The sequence below is a fragment of the Camelus bactrianus genome, chromosome 32 (genome assembly GCF_048773025.1).
Source record: "Camelus bactrianus isolate YW-2024 breed Bactrian camel chromosome 32, ASM4877302v1, whole genome shotgun sequence".
NCBI classification, from domain to species: domain Eukaryota; kingdom Metazoa; phylum Chordata; class Mammalia; order Artiodactyla; family Camelidae; genus Camelus; species Camelus bactrianus.
Window position 1 is genome coordinate 11,295,417 of NC_133570.1, and position 22,674 is coordinate 11,318,090.

General features: G+C 49.7%; 1 protein-coding gene across 1 annotated transcript in view; it reads left to right on the forward strand.

Annotated features, from left to right (window-relative positions):
- Positions 1 to 22,674, forward strand: part of KSR2 (kinase suppressor of ras 2) — a 356,911-nt gene that overhangs the window by 292,932 nt on the left and 41,305 nt on the right. Inside the window, exons 9-13 of the mRNA XM_074356111.1 lie at positions 2,684 to 2,809; positions 11,086 to 11,254; positions 17,830 to 17,871; positions 18,505 to 18,577; positions 21,788 to 21,836. Coding sequence (XP_074212212.1) covers positions 2,684 to 2,809; positions 11,086 to 11,254; positions 17,830 to 17,871; positions 18,505 to 18,577; positions 21,788 to 21,836 — 459 coding nt within the window. The remainder of the gene's footprint in view (positions 1 to 2,683; positions 2,810 to 11,085; positions 11,255 to 17,829; positions 17,872 to 18,504; positions 18,578 to 21,787; positions 21,837 to 22,674) is intronic.

The window sequence follows — 22,674 nt, forward strand, 5'->3', positions numbered from 1 at the left end:
TGCGCTGGTCTCTCTCATACTTTAGCCTCCAGATTCATCTCCCCTTCCTTAACTAAGTCTTTTTCTCTCATTCTTGTCCTCTCTCCTAATTTTTACTCTTCTCTCTTTCCCCCAGCCGCATTCCTTTTCCTTCCTGCTTAAACAGAGTGCAGGCTGATTGTTTTTCCATTATGTGCTTTTCAGACTCAGTCAGTTGGCCCTGCAGAAGTGGGCACAGGGAGGGTCTTGCTTGGGCCTGTTGGTTTGGGCCATCTGTGTTCCATCTCCTGGGGCCCAGGGAGTATCTGGGCCAACCTGTCAAGGCAGGGAGGTACCTCTGGGAGAGACACTACCAGCCTTCCACTGTGCAAGAGCAAGACCAATTTCATGGGAAGGAAAGGCCCTTCTCTGCCCATCAAGGACTCAATAGGAGGCACTTCCTTGGGAAGACTTGCAGTCCAGCTTTCAAAATGGTTCCCCTGATTCTTGTCCTGTGGGTAATTATTCCCAGACCCCACGATCCACACTGCAGTTCATCCACTGCGGACTCTCTAGGCCTCTGCTATTCAGTTCAGTAGCTACCAGCCACGTCTATTTAAATTTAGATTAATTGCAACGAAATAAAAAATTTTAAAAATGTAATTACTCCATCACAGCAACCATGTTTCAGGAGCTCAGTAGCCATGTGTGGCTACCATGTTGGACAGTGCAGACATAGAACACTCCGGACATCACTGGTCCAGACCCTTGCTATTCTGCCTGTGGTCCATGGACCAGCAGGAACACGGGAATCACCTGGGAGCCTGTTAGAAACGCACCACCTTTGGCCCCACTCCAGTTCTGCTGAATCAAAATCTGTTTTAAATGACACCTGCAGGCGATTTGCCTGTGCTTTAAAGTCGAGGAGCACTGCCCTGAATGCAAACCCAGATGCCTGCCAGGACCAAGCAAGCACCCTAAATGAGAGAAGCTGGCTGCAGGGGGCCACGCAAAGTGGCAGGAGAGCCCAGGTACCATCCAGAAAGGGTGGCTGCTCCAGCCACGTGACCCTGCGATGTGGCATTTTTCCTGTTTCAAAAAGAAAGTCCAAATAGTTTTATGTGCCATATACTTATTTTAAAATGTTAGCAACTGATTAAAATTTTTTAAATTCTTGCTGGCCCCCTCCCGGCCACCCACGACCCACCTCCCCACCCATTGATAGGTTGGATGGAAGCTTAGAGCCAACTTTGGGGAACACAGCTTGCCAGTCCTCATCCTCCTCCTGCAGCCCTCCCAGCTCTCCTGGGCACGGGTCAGTGTAGGCTCAAGGGAGTCTGCCCTGTTCTCCAACGAACCCAAGGGAAACCTAAAGGCTGAGGCAGATTGCTGCCGAAAGTGCTGGCGTGTGTTCCGAAGCCGATGGGCCGTGGGTTTTTGATGATCTTTGCACTGCTTTCCTCCAGCAGGAGAGGAAATTGCAAGAGAAGGAAAAGTCTTCAGCCCCTTTCTTGCCCCCTCTCACCTCACATTCTTAATTAAGAACCATCTGTTCCTGGGACAGCCGTATACACGCCACGAGGCTGTTTTCAACCTGAATTCTCACCGCTCCTGAGCCCTGGTCCTGGGTCAGCTTCACTGGGGAAGTTGCCACCCACCAGATTCCCCTCCGTAGTGGGCGCTCCTGGAGCCCGACTCCCACGTGGAGACCAGAACCAGCCTGCTGGGAGGCGACCCGCTCTCAGAGGCTGGCATCTGGAGAAGGGCTCCCTCCCACCCGCCTTCATGGCCACACCCGTTCACTCAAAGGCGGCAGGTGCTGTTTATGCGAAGCAAACAGAACTTTCCAGAAGTCCACCAGCTTCTTGCTCCCCAACTCCTTGGTAGGAAGGCGAAAATATAGTTGGTTTCCATGGTGATGGCAGCCCAGGCTAACCAACGTCCCCACCCCACACCCACAAGAAAAAACAGTGAACAAATGACATTATCTGGCATCAAATGTGAGCTTCTGACTTTGCCCCTCGCTCTGGTCCCTGTAAATAGTAGAAATAACAGAAGGGTAACAGGGAGAGAGGCTTGGGTGATGTGGTTTGGGTCAGGACACATTTATTTAGCATCCCCTGCATGTCCCGCTTTTCGTGTGCCTTTAGGGGTGGGGCAGAGGGGAGGCTGGGGGAGCTGAGACCTTCCTTCAAGGCTCCACAGTGGCCTTGTTCAGGACAGATGTGTTTTGACTTGCTTCAGACTGCTGGGGCCTGAGAAATCTCACAAGGAATGAAAGATGATCCTAAGACAAGCTTAGGTGGGAGCAGGGACAGGTGGCCTCAACGAGCCTGTCCACTGATTGACAGCCCCGATTGACAGCCCTGGAGAAATCAGGAACCTCTTGTCTTTCAAAGGATGTTCAGTTCTGCAATGAATGCCAACATGCAACAATTATGGCATAGGGTCGGGGAGGGACTCTAATAGCTTCAGTTTCATTATTATAATTTTTACTTGTCAAAAGTTATATATTGACAATATAAACATTTTAGAAACCACAGACAACCCTGGTTAGCGGGAGCAGTGTCTCACTGTTGTGACACAATGACATTCATTTTTAGAGAATTCCCTTCCAGCCTTGAGGGTGGCCCTCTGAGGTGGGGTCAGAGCTCTGCTTTCCTGGCCTCACAGTGTGTAGCGAACGTGGTACTTAAACTCCCAAATCGCTGTTTTTACCCCTACGGATCCAGCAAGGTTAGTCCGGACAGAGTCCGTCCCGTGTGACATCAACAACCCTCTACGAAAGCCACCCCGGTATTCGGACCTGCACATCAGTCAGACACTCCCCAAAACCAACAAAATCAACAAGGTGAGATTGGAGGGGAGGGGGTGGTGCTTCTGCTGGGCCGGGGCAGGCTGGAGCTGCCAGACAAGGGGCGGGAGGGAGGAAGGCTCTAACAGGACTCGGCGGATTGATCCTGGGGCTTTGCCCTTAATTCCCAGCCCACCTGGGCGCTCCTCATTCTGTGCGGTTTGTGGCTGGAAAAGCTTGGGGGCATCCAGCTATCAGTGAAGAGTGAGTGCACCAGAAATCTGTCTAATTTAGATAGTGGGCACCTGGAAATGAGAATGAATGTGTTGACGGGGCACGGTAGAGCTAGGAGGGGAGCCTGAGAGGGTCCTTGGTGGTCCAGACTCCACCCTCTTTGTTCTGTGTGCTGTTTCATCACCTGCCGGGATTGGCTCCGCACATGGTTCTGGGCATTCTGACACGTCTGCTGAATCCAACCACCAAGGGGTAGGAGTCTATTTCTGAGCTTCTGCTGGAAGCTAGGTAGATGGGTATGTGTTGGGGTGCCGAGCTCTGAGCCATAGCCAGTCAGGTTGGCTTCTGGTTGGTCCTCAGATGGCGGTCAGCAGTGGGCCACCCTGTGCATCTTTCTTTCCAGCGTGGCCTGGAAATTTCCAGCGTGACTTCCATGTCTTTTGTTTGGTCTGTGGGTCAGACTGCACCAAAGCTATCTCAGGGACACTTCCAGCCTCACGGGAACAGGCAAAGGTTACAGATGCCAACAGGTGACTTGTCAAGCCCTACAATGTCTTCATGGCTTCGTGTGGAAGGTGGATGAAGTGTGGATCAACCCGGGCACATGGGAAGTCAGCAGCTGTGTTCGGGGCCCAGAAGGGCATCATGACGGCGGTGTGGGCGCTCACTGGCAAGACATAATCTCCCTTCTCTGCAGCGGGCTGGTGAAGGCGTGGCCGCCTCCTCAGTCCATTCTCCACACAGCAGCCAGCGTGATTCTTAATGAATGTAATTCGAACTGCACCTCCCTCTGCTTAAAAACTATCCGGTGGCTTTTGATTGCACTGAGGAAACAAATCCAACTCCTCACTGCAGCCGGCAAGGCCAGGCGCAATTCAGTCCCTCCCTCCATCTCCGACCTCCCTTTCCGTGCCCCTCCACCATAGCCCATATGCTCTTTCTGTCTCATGAAGACACCCACTGCTTTTACTACTGGATCTCCGTCATTCACCATCTGGCTGCTTGTGGCATCATCTTAGGACTTGATACGACTTGGCCTCTGAAGGCAGGCAGTCCTGGCAGCCAGTCTTGGCTTCCTCCACTTACTAGCTGTGAGACTCTGGGCAAGTACTTTAATCTCTTCGAGCCTCAGCTTTCCTGCATGTAAAATGGGTGTGTTCCAGTTACCCACGGCTGTACAAACAAACCACCTCAAACTTGGTGATGGACACAACAACCTTTAATTAAGCTTGTGGGGTCCATGGGTCAGGAGTTGGGAAAGGGGTACAGAAGGGATGGTTTGTCTCTGCTCCACGACGTCCAGAGACTCAGCTGGGGAAACTCACACAGCTGGGGGCTGGAATCACCTAGAACAAAGATTGGCAAACTAGGGCTTACAGGCTCAGTCCAGCCCACCACCTGTCTTTGTGAGTAAAATTGCACTGGAACAAGCCACACCCGTACTGTCTATGGCTGCTTTCATGCTATGAGGCAAGAGTTGACTAGTTACAACAGAGACTACTTGACTCACAAAACCGAAAGTATTTACTCTCCAGCCATTTAAAAAAAAAAAAAAGTTTGCCAACCCCTGAGCTAAAGGCTCCTTCATTCACATCCCTGGTGCCTGGGCTGGGATGAGTCCAAGGCTGGGCGTAACACGTGTGGTCTTGCCCGGTGGCCGAGGCTTCCTCACAGCGTGGTTGCTTCAGGGTAGTCGGGCGTCTTGCCTGGGACCTCGGGGCTTGAAGAGCAATTGTTCTAGCACGTGAGGGGGAAGCTGCAATGGCTTTTGTCACCCAGCCATGTAAAAGCCCGTGCGTTGTCTTGGCTTGTCACTGGCCAGGGGTTGATGGTGTCAGTTCTGCTGGAAGCAGTCACACGCCTACTCAGACTTAGGGGGAGGAGGCGTGAGCCCACCTGTCGATGGGAAGAGTCTAAGGGATCTGTGGCTATGTTTTAAAATGTCCCCTGGTGGGTGAAGAGGGCAGAGAGTTGTTGCGGGGATGAAATGAAATCGTCAGCATAAAAGCATGTGGAGGGGTTGCTGGCACGTGGTTAAGTGTCCAGGAAATTCTAGCTCTTAATATCAGCTTACATCTTGGGCTTCCAATCATAGAGTCTGGCTGGGTCCACTTTTCCTTTGTCGCCTGTAAAAAATGCAGGTCTCTAAGGGAGGGAAGCCCTGCATCTGGGGTTGGGAGGCTCACAGGGCTCAAACGGTGAGGCCCCTGGGAAGTAGCTGGGCGCAACCATAACCATCCTTTTCTCTGTGACCTCTTGGGGGTTGAGTGGCTCAGAGCCATCTCGAGACCTTTTTCTCTGGCTTTACAGACGCAGTGAGCCTCAGTGTCAGATGGGACAGGAACATGGGTCAGATAGACCCGTGACAGTGACATTGTCCTGCTTGTCTGCCAGCAGGAGGATTTGTTAAGAGAAATAAATTAACGTCTATTTAGAAAGTGGCTCTGACATGAAGGTGGACCGGACCTATCACAGAGCTGGGTTATTTTTTACCCCTCTTTCTCTTCTCACTGGCTTCACGCAGATTCTTTTTGTCAGGTGATGATGTGGTTAGTGCAATAGATTTCTGAGCCAATTTGGTCTGGAGATTTCCTTTTCATTGCTGTCTGTCTCCTCTCTCGTCTAGCTCAGTTAATCCAGGTTCACAAAAGCCCAGCTTAGTCACTCATCATAATGGCCTGAGTGTGCACTTTGGAGTCAGAGGCCCAGGCTTGAAATTCAGTTTCTTCCACCCTCTACTTTTGTTTTCCCCTCTGTAAAATGGGCGTTTTATCGTAGACGTTATTGGGATTGTAGAGAGGACTCTGTTCAGTGATATGTGTAAAGGGTTGAGTCCAGCACTGGATGCGCAGGGCATGGAAGAGCTTGGTGATGAGGAAGATAGACGATGAGGAGGAGGAAGAGGACCAGAAGGAGGAAGAAGAGGAGGAAGAAAGGGGATGGAGGAGGAGGAGGAAGAAGGGGAGAAAGAGGAAGAGGATGAGAGAAAGAATAGGAGGAAGAAAGAAGAGAAATGAGGATGAAAAGGAAGGAGGGAGGAATGGAAGAAAGAAGAAGGAAGAGGAGGAAAACAAGGAGTATGGAAGGATGGAGGAGAAGGAGGACAAGGAGGATGGAGGAGATGGAGGTGGACAAGGAGGATGGAGGAGATGGAGGACAAGGAGGATGGAGGAGATGGAGGAGGACACGGAGGATGGAGGAGATGGAGGACAAGGAGGATGGAGGAGGTGGAGGTGGACAAGGAGGATGGAGGAGGATGGAGGAGGACAAGGAGGATGGAAGGATGGAAGAGACGGAGGAGGATGAAGAGGTTGGAGAAGCAGCAGCAGCAGCATCGGCTGGCTCCTTCGGGGACCAGTCTACAACTCCTGCGTTTCCACATCAAAGCGTCCAAAGTCCCTTTTGCAGTGCTGTCCGAGGCCGAAGATCTGCCTGCTGCAGTGAGACTATTTGAAGTGGCTGCAGGCTGGCTGCCCTTTTTAGTTGGTTGCAAGGAACAGAGACCCACCTAGGCTAACTCAGCAAAAGGAGCTGTCTGCTGGAAGGATGGGCATGGGGCAATGAGAGAAAGGGAAATCACGGCTCAGGAGCCAGGTCTTAGGAAAGTAGACGTGGAGGACTGTCTCATGCTCAGGCCAGCTCCTTGGACCTGCAGCGAGATCGCGGGTCACTGTTCTCATCCTCCATCATGACTTCACGTGGCTTGTCTCCTCTCTGTGGGTCCACTCTGATCCATTACTGCTGACTGGTTTCCTCACCCTCTCCTCTCCTTTTTTCTCTCCGTCATCACTTCTGCTGCCGTGTCGTTCCCACTCCTCGTAACTTCAGCTGGTTTGTTCTCTGGCCTCCTGTGGCTCCTCTGTTCTCTTGAACCTCATCTCCTCTCTACCCTTGTGCTGCCTTCCAGTATTCTTCCTCTCGGTCCAGCTCATCTTTTTATTCTATATCATAGGTCACTGACCAGCTGCCATTATGTCCTGACCTGTGGTCCTGAGTTGGGCATGGGCATTGGCAGTCACAAGACAAGTATGGCTGTTTAGGACTGTCCATTCACCAAAGTTGATTGGGTTGGGGTGGGGGACAGTTTCCTTAGGAAGATTCCCTGGGAGAGAGAGTTACTATCACTGTTATGTCCAAGACAGTGCACCACTGGGTGAAGGGGGAACTTGGGAGTTGAACATGCTTCTGTTTGATTCTTAGAGTCTGATGTGCATTTCTTACTACTTGGCTCAACCCTGTGTTTCTGCTTCTGGGCTGGAGATTGGGACCTGGGCCACTAACTCTCTGTATGACTCCAGCAAGTCACACCACACCTCTGAGTCTCAGTGTCCCCATCTGCAGAATGAAGGGGTGGGACTGGGTGGTCTCTGAAGGATGTTTCCACGCCTTAGCTGCACTCAGAAAGAGGAGTTTTGCCATTAGCCCTTCCCCGCATGATCTGGTAGAGTTTGACTTTCCCTCTGATGGAAAACAGCCTCCAGCTGCCGGTCTCATTGGGACACAGATCTGGGTCTGACTCGAGGAAGGAATTTCCCCTCCTGTTGCAGTTCTGCCAGGGAATGTGGGCGCCATATGCAACTTTCTCTTTTGCTGATTCTATTCATTCACATCAGCCCTGAGCTACAGAGATGAGAAAGACTGAATCTCTGCCTTTAAGGAAGTAGAAATAACCATTATCTCCATTAAGACAGTTCCTCTTTCCCCACTTCATCTCTCCTTCCATCCCTCCTGCCTTTCCATTCATTGATTCATATAACATTTATCAGCCAGCTCTTATGTTTTTGTTTCTAAATTCTGCAGATTCCAAGATGAATAAGACACAGGCTACTGGGAGGAGATAAACCTTTTCCTCCCTCCATCTCTCCATCCCTCCAGCCCTCCCTCCCTTCATTTCTTTGCTTTTTCTTTCATCAAGGGCACATTTAACCAGGGACCACACTGTGCCTGGCACATTGCTGAGTGTTGAGACTGGGGAGCTCCTAACCTAGAGGCACGTGAGCTGAGATGTGATTGTGTTGAAGTAACAGCGGAAGCTCAGGCTGTGTGCAGGGCTAGTCCCAGTGCAATGTGCTTACCGGCTGGAGCAGGAGGTCAGGGGGACTTCTCAGAGGAGGGGCAATTACAGTCTGAGTAACAGAAAGAAAATGGACTAAAATAAAATAGGAGTAGAACCTCAGGGACCCTTGGAACTAGAATAAAAGATATAGCACTGGTGTCATCAGAGTCCTGGAAGGAGATGAGAAAGACAGCAGGCTGAAAAAGCTCTCAGGGAAATAATGGTCAAAAACTTCTCCAACTGGACAAAAGACATAAACCTCTGTTCCTATTTTTCTGATTAGAGAACTGATACACATACTATATTCATGGATTGGGAGGTTCAACATAGTTAAGATGCTAAGTCTCCTCAAAATTGGTATCCAATTCCTATCAACATCCCAGCAAGACTTTTTTGTAGATAAGAACAGGAGAATTTTAAAAGTTATATGAAAAGGCAGAGGAACTAGAAGAGGTAAAAACAATTTTGAAAAAGAAGAAAGTGGGCAGAATTACCCGATGGCAAGGCTTATATTGTTACAGTAATTAAGACCAAAGACTGGTATGCAGATGGAAAAACAAGCACCTGAAAAGATGTTCAACATCATTAGCTGTTAGGAGAATACAAATTAAAACTGCAGTGAGAACCACTATGGTCCTATCCGAATGGCTAAAATAAAAAAATAGGAACACCACCAGACACTGGTGAGGATGCAGAGAAAATCTATCACTTACACATCGCTGGTGCAAGATGGTACAGCCCCTCCAGAGAACAGTTTTTGTATTTAATTTAAAAATTAATACCGTATTACCTAGAAATATTCATTCCCAGAGAAATAAAAATTTATGTTCTCTCAAAACCTGTACATGAATGTTGGTAGGAGTTTGATTCACAAGAGCCACACAGGGTAACAACTTACTTGTCCGTCAATGGATGATTGGTTAAATGAACTGTGGTATGTCCATACCATGAAATACGACTGAGCAATGAAAAAGGAGCCAACCATTGGTGCACGCCACAACTTGGATGAATCTCCCGAGAACTATTCTGAGTGGGAAAAAAAAAGCCAATCCAAAAAGGTTACATACTGTATGATTCAATTTATATAATATTCTTTAAATGACAGAAATACAGCACTGGAGAATAGATAAGTGGTGCCAGGGTTAAGGTGGGAGGGAGAGGGGTGAGCAGAGGGGAGGAAGCGGGTGTGGTTAAAAGAGGGCAACAGGAGGGATACTTGTGGTGATGGACATGTTCTGGGTCTCACCTGTATCAATTTAATGTCTGGGTCATGACATTGTACCCTAGTTTTGCAAAATGTTATCATTGGAGAAAACTGAGTCTGGCCGATGCATGAGACTTCCATGATTCCTTACACCTGCCGGCAGATCTGCAGTTATCTCAGATAAAAAAGCTTACTTGCAAAAAGAAATACTGTCATTAATGTCATCACTCCCATTTGTTAATAACAAAGTGCCTCAGCCCAGTGCTCAGGGTGTAGGTACGTATACATTTAAACTTCACAACGGATCCACAAGGTGGGTGCTCTTAGCTCACGTGAAGGATGAGGAGAGACTGAGGCTCACAGAGGCGAAGTCACTGACGTGGAGGCAGTGTGACCAAGTGGGAGTGGACTGGACTCTAGGAGGGGACATGTCCGTTGGGCTTCCTATGCTGATTGATGTTTGCTACATCAACTCTGGAGTTTGGCAGATAAACGCACCTGTTGACAAATAACCAGATCGCAACAAAACCATCCTTGGGCACCTGGAGCTGAGCTGACGGATGGACTGCTGAGTAATTTGGGGACCAAATGATCACTATCCTATGAGTGAACAGATGAAGGTGTCCCCGAGAACTCTCAGCTCTGATGGCTTTGAGAGGCAGGAAGGGTGTTGAGGGTGCTTTTTTAGGATGTTGAGACTTGCTAGTATTATTCCCATTTTACAGGGGGCAAAATTGAGGAATGGAGAGGTTAAGTACTGTGTTCTGGGCGCATAGGGAAGAAGTGGCCATGGGATTCTGAATCTGCATTTGCCTCACTCGGGATTCTGCTCGTGTTAGTTTCCTGGGGCTGCTGTAACAGATTACCACAAACGGGGAGGTTCAGACAACAATTATTCTCTCGCAGTCTGGAGTCCAGAAGTCTGAAATCAAGGTGTCAGCAGGTTGGTTGCTTCTGGAGGCTCGGAGGGAGAATCCATTCCCTGCCTCTCTCTTGACCTCTGGTGGCTCCGGCAATCCTTGACGTTTCTTGGCTTGTGGAAGCATCCGTCCAGCCTCTGCCTCGGTCTTCACATGGCCTTTTCCCCTCTGTGTGTCTCTCCTTTTCTGGTTCTTATAAGGACATTTGATATTGGATTTAGCCCCCATCCTCCAATCCAGGATGATCTCATCTCAAAATCTTCACCTGAATTACACCCACAAAGACCTTTTTTCAAACAAAGTCACGTTCTGAGGTTCTGAGTGGACGTGTCCTCTAAGGGACACTATTCAACCCACTGTTCGGCTGCTGACCGCACCCTGACCAGCGCCATTCGGAGGATGCAAAGATTCTGTCTTCATCTCTGCTTTAGAGCAGTTCCAAGGGCCAGGAGAGGCAGTGCTGGTTCCAACTGAGATGCGAGGGAAGATGCTGAAGGCTTGCTCTCACGCTCTCTCTTGAGCTGTCAAGCTGCTGATTCTTTAATAAACACTCAGGAGGAGAAGTGTTAGGATGGGAAGAGCACTCTGGGCACCTCTGCATGGGACTTTCCCAAATCAAAGAGGCTCAGCCAGTGTGGCTGTCATCTCCGTGGCTTTCATTATGTGGTAACCTTTCAGGCTGCGGTCCAGGCATTGGACCTGGACAGGAATTTGATTCCAGAAACTGTTCCTTCCACAGCTGCACGCAACCCGGTGGGGATGAGAAGTGGGTGGGACTTTGGAAGGATCTGGTGGTTGAGGAAAGTGGAAGAGGCGTGGAGGATGCCGGGGTGGGGTCCCTTCCTGTGCTGCTCACCCTCACTGCTGTCTCTGCTTCCCTGCCTGCCCCCTTGCCCCCTGCCCTGTTTTCTTTCTGCAGGACCACATCCCTGTTCCTTACCAGCCAGACTCTAGCAGCAACCCCTCGTCCACGACGTCGTCCACGCCCTCCTCGCCAGCACCCCCACTCCCTCCCAGCGCCACGCCGCCTTCTCCCCTACACCCTTCTCCGCAGTGCACAAGGCAGCAGAAGAATTTCAACCTGCCAGGTACCTCCAAGTTTGGGAAGTCGCAGGATGGGGACTGGGTCCGTGGCAGAGCCATGTCCGGGCCGGTCCATGCTTAAAGGCAATGGGTTGGAGGCATATGGGTTGAGTCTTACCAAATGCAGGACAATTGCTACATAGTATCTTATTTGATCATTAGACTAGCCATAGGTAAGTATGATCGGCTCCATTTTACAGATGAGGAAGTTGAGGCTCAGAGAGCTAAAGGGACTGAGAGACTCCATCTTTGGTGAGCAGCCACCCAGGGTCTCCCCCGAAGTCTGAGTCACAGGGGGAGCCATCTGCTCTGGGCTGACCATTGTTTTATGCGCTAAATAAGTTTAAATTGGCAACAGAATCAGGTGCCAGGGATCTCAGGGACCACATACCTGAACAGGGCTGCCTTTGGAGTCTTACAACCCAGACGTCGGGAGTGGGCTCTGAAGGAGTGGGCTGGAGTCCTGGCTTCAATATCCAGCTCTCTCAGGTCCCTGCCGGGTGACCTCTGACTTCAGTGTTCTCACCTCTGAAAGGATGTAGATGGACGACAGGACCCCAAACGGCCTTCAGCCCACGAATTCCAGGGCACTCGGCCGCTGACCTGAGACTAGGTGCTGGGCTGTGAGATGGTGGAGAAACATCATCAGATGTTTTGGCTTCTTGGACTTAAGAAAGAGATCTTTCCCTGTTCTCAGGCAAGCCAGACCACCCCTTCCCGTCCCTTCTGGGGCTCAGCACAGCCCACTTCCTGTTCTAGGGCCCCAAGGATGGTTCCAGCACCGCCATGTTTGCAGCACTGTAGCTGACGTCGAGATAGAGGCTGGTGGGATGAGGTCTGGCTTGGCTGGTTGGGACCAAAGTCTAGATCTGTGTTGTTCAGTATGGTACCCACTAGCCACATGCAGCTGTTTGAATTTAAATGAATTAAAATTAAATATAATTAAAATTGTAATTCCTCAGCCACACTAGCCCCGTTACAACCGCTCACTAACCACATGGGGCTAGTGGCCGCCATATTGGATAGCACATTGGATGGTGAAGAACCTTTCCCACCGTCACAGAAAGTCCCACTGGGCAGTGCTGGTCTAGGGGCTGATTTCCTCCAGAGCCAGTGAGCTTCACACAGTGGAAGAAAAATCCCAGGTCCTCAGCCACAGGTCACACCTCCAAACCTAACCCGCCATGAGTGAAGGTCTAGGAAATGAATGAAGACCCAACCTCACACCTGGGCAACACCCAGGTGCAACCACCCACTAAAGACAAGCTGATCGTGTCCCCTGCCCACACTGGCTAGATCTGGGCTGTGTCCAAAGGGATAGAGTGGGTTTTGAAGTCTTGCATTATTGGGATTTTTTGGTGAAGCTCAAGCCTAAGGCAGCCTCATACCTGTGGTGTGCGGGCCACTCACCTGGCAGCCGACAAGGACCGTACTGTGAGTCACCAGCTGGAATCACCTCAGCTAACTGCCCCGGAGTCAATTAGGGAAAAATTGCCCGGCTTTTTCATAAACTGGGGGCTCCCACCACCACCTCCAGCATAATCCATTTCCACTTCTCTGGAAGAGAGTGAATGGAGAAAAGGCCCTTTGACAGCCCATGACCCCCCAGTTCTATGGGGGAGGAGCCTGGGTGCTTTCCTAGAGCTGTTTCACCCCCTACCCAAGACACCCACTTCCAGGCTGTTCTCCTGAAATTGTTTGCAGCATTTTGATCTAGAACATTATTTTGCAAAAGAAGCTGTGGGGTTAACGGTCCCTTGGCTCACTCATTATCCTCAGGACACGCGAAGGGAGAGTTTTCTGTTAGAAGCCCACGTGTGGCCGGCACAGGCATGGTGGGATTTGTGATTGTGCTCTGCCGGCTGGGTGGACCTCTTTCTTCCCCACCATTCCCCTCTGAATCCTGGCACCATGTTGGCCATGGCACAGTGTAGGGTGGAGTCAAGAGGGCTACATGGACAGACAGACCTGGGTTTGGAACCCAGATTTGCCCCTTCCTACCTCTGAAGCCTTGAGTGTGGCACTGACTCGGTTTGGGTCTCAGTTTCTCACCTGTAAAATGGGTCTAACATCCAAGCTTGTGTGACATTTGCTGTGGCAAGATACATAAAGGGGCTCTGTGAAGGACTAGTGTTCAAACTCCTTCTTTCTTTGGAGCCCCCTAGTGCCATGTTTTGTGTCCATCTCTTCCACCAGAGTGTCAGCTCCATGAAACTTGGCAACATGTCTGTTTCATTCACCCGTCTCCACCCAAAGCCCAGCACAGTGCCTACTGCTGAAGGCACTAATGAAATGTTTGTTGAATGAATGAATGAACGAGTGAGTGAATGAGCAACTTGAGGCTCATGCTGTGCCCAGAGCTGCATGAGGTTTTTTTTTTTTTTTTTTCTCTTTACACTGTCTTCTGGCCCTCAGACTACATTCATCCCTTCATTTCCATAATGGATATTCACTGAGCATCTGCTACATGCCAGGCCCTGTACGAGGCCTGAGGTGTGGGGCAGTGCACAAGCCAGGCATGGCCTGTATAAGTTTGCTGTTGCTGCTGTAACAAATTGCCACAAGCTCAGTGTCTTAAATCTATTATCTTACAGTTATGGAGGTCAGGTGTCCAAAATCAGTTTCACTGAGCTCAGAATCAAAGTGTCTGCAGAGCTGGTTTCTTCCGGAGGCCCTCGGGAAGACTCCACCTCCTTGCCTTTTCCCAGCTTCTGGTGGCCACCTGCATTCCTCTGCTCGTGGCCCCAGGTCACTCCAACTCCTGCTTCTGTTGTCACATCTCCTTCTCTGATTCTCTCTGTGACACTGAGCCTCCTGCCCCCTCTCATGAGGACGCTTGTGATTATATTTAAGGCTCACCCAGAGAATCTAGAATAATCGCAGATTCCAGGGATCAGGAGGTGGACATCGTGGGGATGGGAGTGGGAGGGAAAGGCATTATTCTGCCTGTCACAGTCTCTGTTCTCAAGTTAACCAAGGAAACACAGAAGAAAACAGAATTAGAAGCTGTGATAAGGGCGATGAAGAGACAGAACAGTGCTGGGAACAAATTCAAGAAGAGAACAAGATTATTCTGAAGGGTCGAAGGCAGCTGAGTTCTGAAGACAGGGGAGAGTTGTCCGGACACAGAGAGGAGGGCATGTGCAAAGGCCCTGCTACGGGAAAGAGCTGGAGAGAAAAATGCCCCAATGGCTCAAGTGTCTATAAACAAGGCACCAAGCAAGACTCAAGCCCGTACTGGGGAGGCCTAGCCGGGCCTTGCAAGGCGTGGCAGGAATTTAGATTTTATTTAAGACACAGTGGGAGGCAATTGAAGGATTTAGGCAGGGGATGATTTGATCTTTCTTCCTTCCTTCTAGATCCTTCCTTGCAGATGACCACTCAGGCTGCTGTCTGGGGAGCCCACAGGGAGGGAATGGGGGCTTCAGAGTGGATACTTGGGTTCATTCGCTGCTCCTTGGACCTGCTTCTCACTGGTGTCCGTTATCAGCCAGAAGAACAGGCAGGGCTCACAGCATACTTTCCCTCCTCCTCTGGCCGAGACTCTCCCCTTTTCAGCCGTCAGGAACGAGCTGTTCTCAGGCACACGGAGGGGTCCAGGCGAGGACTGGCTCTGCGTGTGGAGGCGTTTGCTGGGTGTCCCATTGCCTGACACCTGTCCCTCCTCAGAGCAACGCTGACTCTCCATCACCCAGCCCCTGCTCCTTAAAAGAACATTTAACTGCCAGCTAACCTCTTCTGCAGACACTGAATCCCCAGTCCCAGTCTGGGAGGGAAGAGATCAGCTAAGCCTCTTGAGAATCCCGGGGAGTTTTTCTTTTTTAATTGTAGCCCCTTGTTGACAAACAAAATGTCTGCATGCAATGAAAAAAACCTATGTTATCGAATGGAAGAAAGGTCCCTGACCTCGTGGAGGGTGGATTTCTCTTCAAGCTTTGCTCTGTAACCTTGAATGAGTTGCTTCCCATCCCCGGCACCTCGTTTACCAGAATCAAAAATGCACCCATTTGGATTCCAGCGATCCAAGATACTGGGGGTTGCTGTGCTAAAAGAGAGTAGAGTAATTCAAAAAACACAGGCGGCTCCTCCGCTGGGTGCAAGGCACCAAGCCAGGTGCTTGGGATCCTGTTTATAAATCAGTTTATAAATCAGTTCCAACCTCGGAAGCAGCTATTGACTTCGCTCTCTGAAACTATCCGATTGTCTCTTAATTAGAAAGCATTCTTGTCTCTTAGTTAAGGGCGTTTAGAGAGATACTGGCCTATTGATCGCAGCTAATCCTGGTGCCGCGCCTATTGTGCGCTCTTATCTCATGTACTGATGAGCTCAGCCCTCTGAAGGGGAGATGATCGTTAGCCCCATTCTACACATCTGGAAACTGGGAGAGTTGCCCAAGCTTTTACAGGCAATCAAAGGAAGAGCAGGGATTCACCCCGACGGGCCCAGCTTCTAGACTCCGGGCTTGGAACCCCTGTGCTAATTCCTGTTGAGCCAGCGCCCAGCTGTTGCTCGTCCCCAAACAAATAAAATTGTTTCCGGAAGTGTATTCCCCAACTCAGACTCACGTCTGACCCCATCCCTGCTCACTGCCTTTATTTGAGGATATAACGCATTGTGTGACCGGCTCCCCACCCCTGACACCCCTTGGACCCCCTGCTCCAGGGCCCCCCATTCTGCTGGAGTTGGAAACCTAAGCAGATGCCCAGAACAACGGGCCTCCAGTGAGCAGACTGGAAATAAAATGAATTGTAGGAGAAGCAGCAGTGAAGTTAAGGAGATTTCTTGTATATAATTTTCCCCCTAAATATTGAAATGAATTCATGCTTGTGGTAGGCAGAATAGTGGTCCCCTAAAGAGGATCTAATCCCGTTCTAATCCCGGGTTCTGTGAAGATGTTACTTTATGTGGCAAAAGGAACGTTGCAGCTGTTCCTAAATTAAGGCTCTTAAGGTGGAAAGATCGCCCTGGATGATCTGGGTGGACTCTGAGTGCAGAAACGAGGCTCCTTCTAAAGGGGAGGCAAGAAGGTCAAAGACAGTAGAAGGCTGTGTCAGGACTGGAGCAGAGATTGGGGTGGTGGGGCTGGGAGCCAAGAAGCAGGCAGGTGCTACCGCTGCAAAAGACAAAGGACAGTTTGTCCTTCGGAGCCTCCGAAAGAGCTCAGCCCTGCCTGAGACCCTTCTGCTGTTTTCAGACAGAACTCTGAGTCCAGCATGCTAAGAGGATGCCTTGGTATTGTTTGAAGCCAGCCAGTTAACGGTAATTTGTTCACAGCAGCAACAAGAAAACAAAAACAATGCTTGATGCAGAAAATTTGAAAACCACAGGAAACACACAGAGGACTCTTTTCACTTTTATTGAGATAGAGTTGACGTATGTATACCCTTGTGTACGATGTAATGATTTTAAATGTGTGTACACTGCAAAATGATCACCACAGTAAGTTTAGTTCACACCCATCACCTCACGTAGTTAGAAACTTTTTTCTTCGTCATGAGAACTTTAAAGATCTACTGTCTTCAGCAACTTTCAAATTTACAATACAATATTGTTAACTAGAGTCACCGTACTGCCCATGACGTCCCCAGGACTTCTTTGTCTTACAAGTAGAAGTTTGTACCTTTTGACCACCCTCGCCCAATTCTCCTATCCCCATCCCCTACTCCTGGCACTCACAAATCTGATCTCTATTTCTATGAGTTTGATTTATTTTTAGATTCTGCATAAAAGTGAGATCGTATCATTTGTCTTTCTCTCTCTGACTTATTTCACTTAGCTTCCTCTGGGTTCATCCATGTTGTCACAGATGGCAAGATTTCATCCTTTATTATGACTGAATAGTATTCCGTGTGTGTGTGTGTGTGTCTGTGTGTGTGTGTAACATCTTTATCCATTTAGCTGTTGACGGGCACTTAAGTTGTTTCCATGTCTTGGCTATTGTGAATAATGCTGCAGTGAACACAGGGGAGCAGATATCTCTTTGGGATAGTGATTTCATTTCCTTCAGATATATTCCCAGACGTGGAAATGCTGGATCACATGGTCGTTCTAATTTTAATTTTTTGAGAAACCCCCATACTGTTTTCCACAGTGGCGGCACCAGTTTATCTTCCCACCAACAGTGTGCTAGGTTCCCTTTTCTCTACATCTTTACCAACACTCGTTATTTCTTGTCTTTTTGTTAATCATCATCCTAGCAGGTGTGAGGTGAGATCTCATTGTGGTCATAAAGGATTTATTTTAAAGCCACTGTGATCACTGCCAGAAGAGAGAAGATTAGTGTGTTAGATTATGGCTTTAGAGACTTTTTCTCTACATGTGTGTCCTTATGCAATTAACAAAGATGAGCTTGTGCTCAGCATGACTCTCTAAGTTGGGGAGCTCTGTTTTCAGGGGTGTCGATGGGAGGGTTGGCTTGGGTGCTTAGAGTCCTGGTTTCTTTAGACATGTTCTCAGTCTCTTGGGATTCAGGGTGTCTGCAGAACCTGGAAACTGTCACGGGTGGGCAGAGGACCCACAGGGTGGCTGAAGGGCCAGCTCCGGGGCGGCACTCACTGTGGTCTTTTCTTTCTCTCGCAAGCGTCCCACTACTACAAATACAGGCAGCAGTTCATTTTTCCAGGTGAGTTCCGTGTGCGGTGCAGGGGCTGCTGGAGTGGATGGAGGCGACTGTTGTTGGGGTGGACAGGCTCAAAGGGGCTGGGATGGAATCACCAGGCCACAGGCTAGTGACTGGCTGTGGAAAAGGAGAAAGAAAGGGGGGCGGTCCAAGGGCACGGTGACACCAACAAGGCCCCAAAGCACAGTGGAAAGGCCCGAGTGGGTGGTCTGCAGTGGAAGGATGGACATAGGGGAGGAAGGGTCCACAGCCACACAGCAGGAGAGAGATGGTCCAAGGGGCTTGAGTCGGGCAGTAGGAGACGTGAAGCCCAGTGGCCTCGTCATCCCAAAGGGAACCCAGGAGTGAGGACGATCCAGAGATGATGCTCAGTGGATGCTTCAGGCCAGGGGCTTGGGGGTTCTGGCTGCCCCCTGGTGACAGTGGGGAATCTTGTTCAGGATGTCCTCTACCCCACTGGTGCCTCTACGCAGGTGAAGTTCAAGTGGTTGTGGAAGGGAGAGGGCACTGAGCAGCCCCAGGGATGCACAATCTGGGGAGAAGTTACTAGCTGCCAGCGTCTCCCAGGAGCTGGGCTTTGGAGGATGGTTGTGCACCCCACGTTTGGCTTCTGACTGTCTGATCTTTGGCTCTCAGATGTGGTTCCAGTGCCAGAGACACCGACCCGGGCACCCCAGGTCATCCTGCATCCAGTGACCTCGAATCCAGTGTGAGTGGAACAGAGCCCTTTCCCCTGCCCTGGCCCTCCAGTTTGCTCAGAATCCCGGTCTTCCGTCTTCCTCTTCCTGGAATTGATGGGGTGGGAGAAGTATGAGGGGGCCATAGAGACACAGGGAATAACTCAGGCAAAAAGAGGGAGAGGGTGACAGCCCAGGCCGAGAGAGGGGCAGGGCCGGCCCCCACCAGTCAGTTCTGCCTTGTGTCCCTGGCCCGGCCGGTCAAGTGTGATTTCCAGGCGCTGGACCATTTCCTTGAGACCACCAGACCCTCCTGTGATGAGAAAGACAGCTTTTCCCAGACAAGAGCTAGAGGTTAATGAAAAGGCATTTATTCTGTATCATTCTCCCCCCTTTAAAAAGTATAATTTGGGTTTATGCCAGGAATCAGCACCTTACAGCCTATGGGACAAATCCTACCTGCTGCGTGTTTTTATAAATAAAGTTTTATTGGAACACAGCAGTGCCCATGTTCCCAACATGCCGTCTACGGCGGCTTTCAAACTACAACAGCAGAGATGAGTAGTTACAGCAGAGACTGGCCCGCAAAGTCTAAAGTAGCTGCTATCTGGCCCTTTCCAGAGCAAGTTTGCCGGCCCCTGGTTTATACCATTATAAATATACAATAAGCTGATCTGGGGAAATTTGGGCTATTCTGTAAAGAATTAAAAAAATTAAAAAGGAAGGAAAAATCATCTCTTATAATCACACCACTCTTAGATGTGTGTTCTTTCTATTCATATGGTATATATTTGTGATCCACGATCTTTGCAGTTTCCACCCTGCTTCGTTATTCTTTAATGCTATAACATCAGATTTTTCGTGTTATTCTTCATACGCATTATTTTTTTTAATGGTTCTATTTTGTTCTGGTTTCTTTAGAATTCTTTTTTTGGGGGGCGGTTAATTAGGTATATGTATGTATTTATCTATTTAATGGAGGTGCTAGGGGTTGAACCCAGGACCTCGTGCATGCTAAACACACACTGTACCACAAAGCTATACCCTCCCCCCATACATATTATCTTTCATGGCTGTAAAATATCATGTCAATGTGGAATAATTTCCTTAACCATTTCCCTACTGCTGGGTAATCTCTCTTCCCATATTTCACTGCTGTAAACAGTGCTGCCACGAACATCTTTGTGTGTATGGCGTCTTTAGCATCCTTAGGACACAGACCCTCTTTCTAGGTGGTCTATTGCTTGTCCAGCCAAAGTGAGATCACCTTCCGTAACGTAACCTCTTTGGTTGTGACCCAAGTCTGGGGCATGCTAGCGACCGAATTGTGATTTCACAGGTTTCCTAACTCACATTTTTGCCTACGTGGTTTTTCTTCTGGCTCCCCTAGCTGCTCCGTCCTTTCTGACCCATGTGTCGTAGACTTTGTTAAAGACCCAAATGGTACATCTCTGAAATCAAAGGAGTAGCAATTTGCCGGGGGGACATTGTGCTGACATCTGGCTCCAGATCGTTTCTCTGCTGCACATAAACCAATTCCACAATTTGTGCAAGATGAACTCCAGGTTATTAACTGAGAGTCAGGGAGTGCCCGCGAAAAACGGAGTCAATAAATGCCCGCGATCTGCTTAAATGTGCGTGGAGTGATGGGAACTGACTCTTTGCAGAAGGGAAATAATTTAATAGCCCTGGCTGCTATAATCGCGCCTTGATGTGAGCGGAGGAGGGCAGTCCATTTTGTTGGGCATGAGAAGGGATTCCAGCTGCATTATTCCACCCGAATCTCCCCCAGGGCATCCAGTTCCCGGCGGATCAGCTGTGATGGTGTGGCGCCTGCCTTCCCAAGCTGTGCTATAAATTATTGCTTAATATGATGGCAAATGCTCCTTCTTTCTCCTTCTTTGAGTTCTTACAGTCTTTCAGACTCCCTCTCACCAGGAGTCCCTCCAGCAATTGGATTGCCTCTGTCTGCAGGGTCAGCAGCTTCCTGGGTGAGGTCTGAGGGTCAGGGTAGGGGAACCGTGCCCCTTCCTCTCCAAGTGAGGAGGTGGGTGGGAGAATCTGCTAAGATTCCCCTGGGGAACTAGAAAGGGGACATGGTAACCACTGAGATCCCTTCCTCCCACCAGTTCTAGTTCGCTCTGTAAACACATGCACGTCCTCTACTCTAAAAACCCACTCCCCACAAAATCCTTTAACACACATCGTGCCACACATTTCCATCATATACCATGTGCTCCAGCACTCTCAGACATCCCCAGTACAAAACCCAATGACACCGTCAACTGTGGCATGCCCCAACATCCCTAACATGTACACCCAACTCACATGCACACAACCCCTGCACAGGGTGCATCCTGTAAGACCCACACAGGGCTCGATAGATACTCAGCACTCCCACTGTGCCCGCAGCTCCCAGACCCAGACCTTTCTCATACTCAGAACACAACTGCACCTCATGAGCTCATGAATGCACGAGATACACACACACACACACACACCCCTGTGTCTTCCAGCCCAAATCAGCCTCGCTTTCCCCTCCTCATTCTCATCCCACACATCTCCATCGAATGTGATTGGCAAAGTCCAACTTGAAACACTGTGAACATTCAAAGACGTCTAGTACCCTCTCTCCTGGGAATTTCCATCACCCTCCACTTGTTCAGTTCGTGTCTAACCTTCCACCCTTGTCACTTGTAGCCTCTCTGCACAACAGCAGTGGTATAAATATTCCTTAAAGTCAGGAGCCCCATCAATTTCAACTCTGTATCCCTCTAAGGGCCTGGCACTGCCCCCGGCACCTAATTCTAATCAAATGAGTGAATGAATGAATGAATGAATGAGCAAGCAAACACACGAACACTAGGATCCTTTGAAAAGAGTCAGAACAGTAGAGATCTGACTCATTCTGTCCTAGGGAACACCTAGAACTTTGCGGATCCTGCCACCCATGGAATGTAGGCCAATTTATAAGGAAGCTGCTAGATTAGTGGAAACCAAAGCAACAAAGAAAAATGAGCCCTGAACAGACCAGAAAATCTACTTAAAACAATGTCCTTGTACACTGCTCCTGGGTGACGAGGTTGTGGATTATTTTAGACACAAGCGTTGAAGTGAAACTGGGGTGGAGGGAAAGCTTGATGGTGAGAACTTCTCATTTAAGACATTTCAGACAGAGATCCACTCAGTACACAGACCCCTCTTTTCCCCTGAGGGTCACCTCTGTTTTTCTTTCTTTAAAGCTTGGAAGGAAATCCATTACTTCAAATTGAAGTGGAGCCAACCTCAGAGGTGAGAACTGGAGAGCAATGAAGCAACTTGTTCCAGGGGGGCTGCCCACCTGGCAAAGCCAATGGATGCCTGATGACGCAGAGGGCTTGGGGCAGGCTGGGGGAGCAGGGGCCCCGTTTGATGGATGTTGTAACTTCAGGGCAACTAACGAGCGGGGGGCCCCTCCCAGCACCGAGCCTAATGGACCATTACGCGGTGTGCATCACGGAAAAGCTGGTTGTGCGGAAGCTGGCCAGTGATTTGCATTCTTAGTTGAAAATTCAGCTCAGGGCGGTGTGAGTACCAAGGGGGATGTGCCCCGCTGCCTTTCAAATAATGCGTGGGAGGCAGAGACGGGGGGACTGAGGGACACTGGGCATGGCGGGGTGTCAAGAAAGTTCTGTGGCTTCTTCCCACCTGCCAGAGCCGCTGGGGGAATAAATGAAGTAACGAGGTGTTCGGGGTGAGAACCAGAGCCCTGACGCCTCGGCTCTGCTGGGATGTCCTTAACTGAAAGGGATGGAGTCAGGGTTTCCACAGAATATCATGGCCTTCTCTGGAACTATGGCGGTAGTTGGAAAACGATCCCAAAAGAAGCCATGTTTCCAGCGGCATTTCTCCTGAGTGTGCCACTGGGGACTGCTTGCTCAGGTTTGGGGGTCAGAGAGACCTGCCCCCAGCCAAGGGGCCCCTTTCTCGGGCTGTCCTGTCAGGCCCTGAAAATGCCCCGGCTCAGGTACCTGCTACTCCCCCATTCCAGCAAAAGAACCCATGGTTACAGGGACCCCCAGACACCATGCTGGGAAGGCAGTTAGACCTAAAGTGTCTAACTATTGTGGTGGTCATGTATAAGTGTATC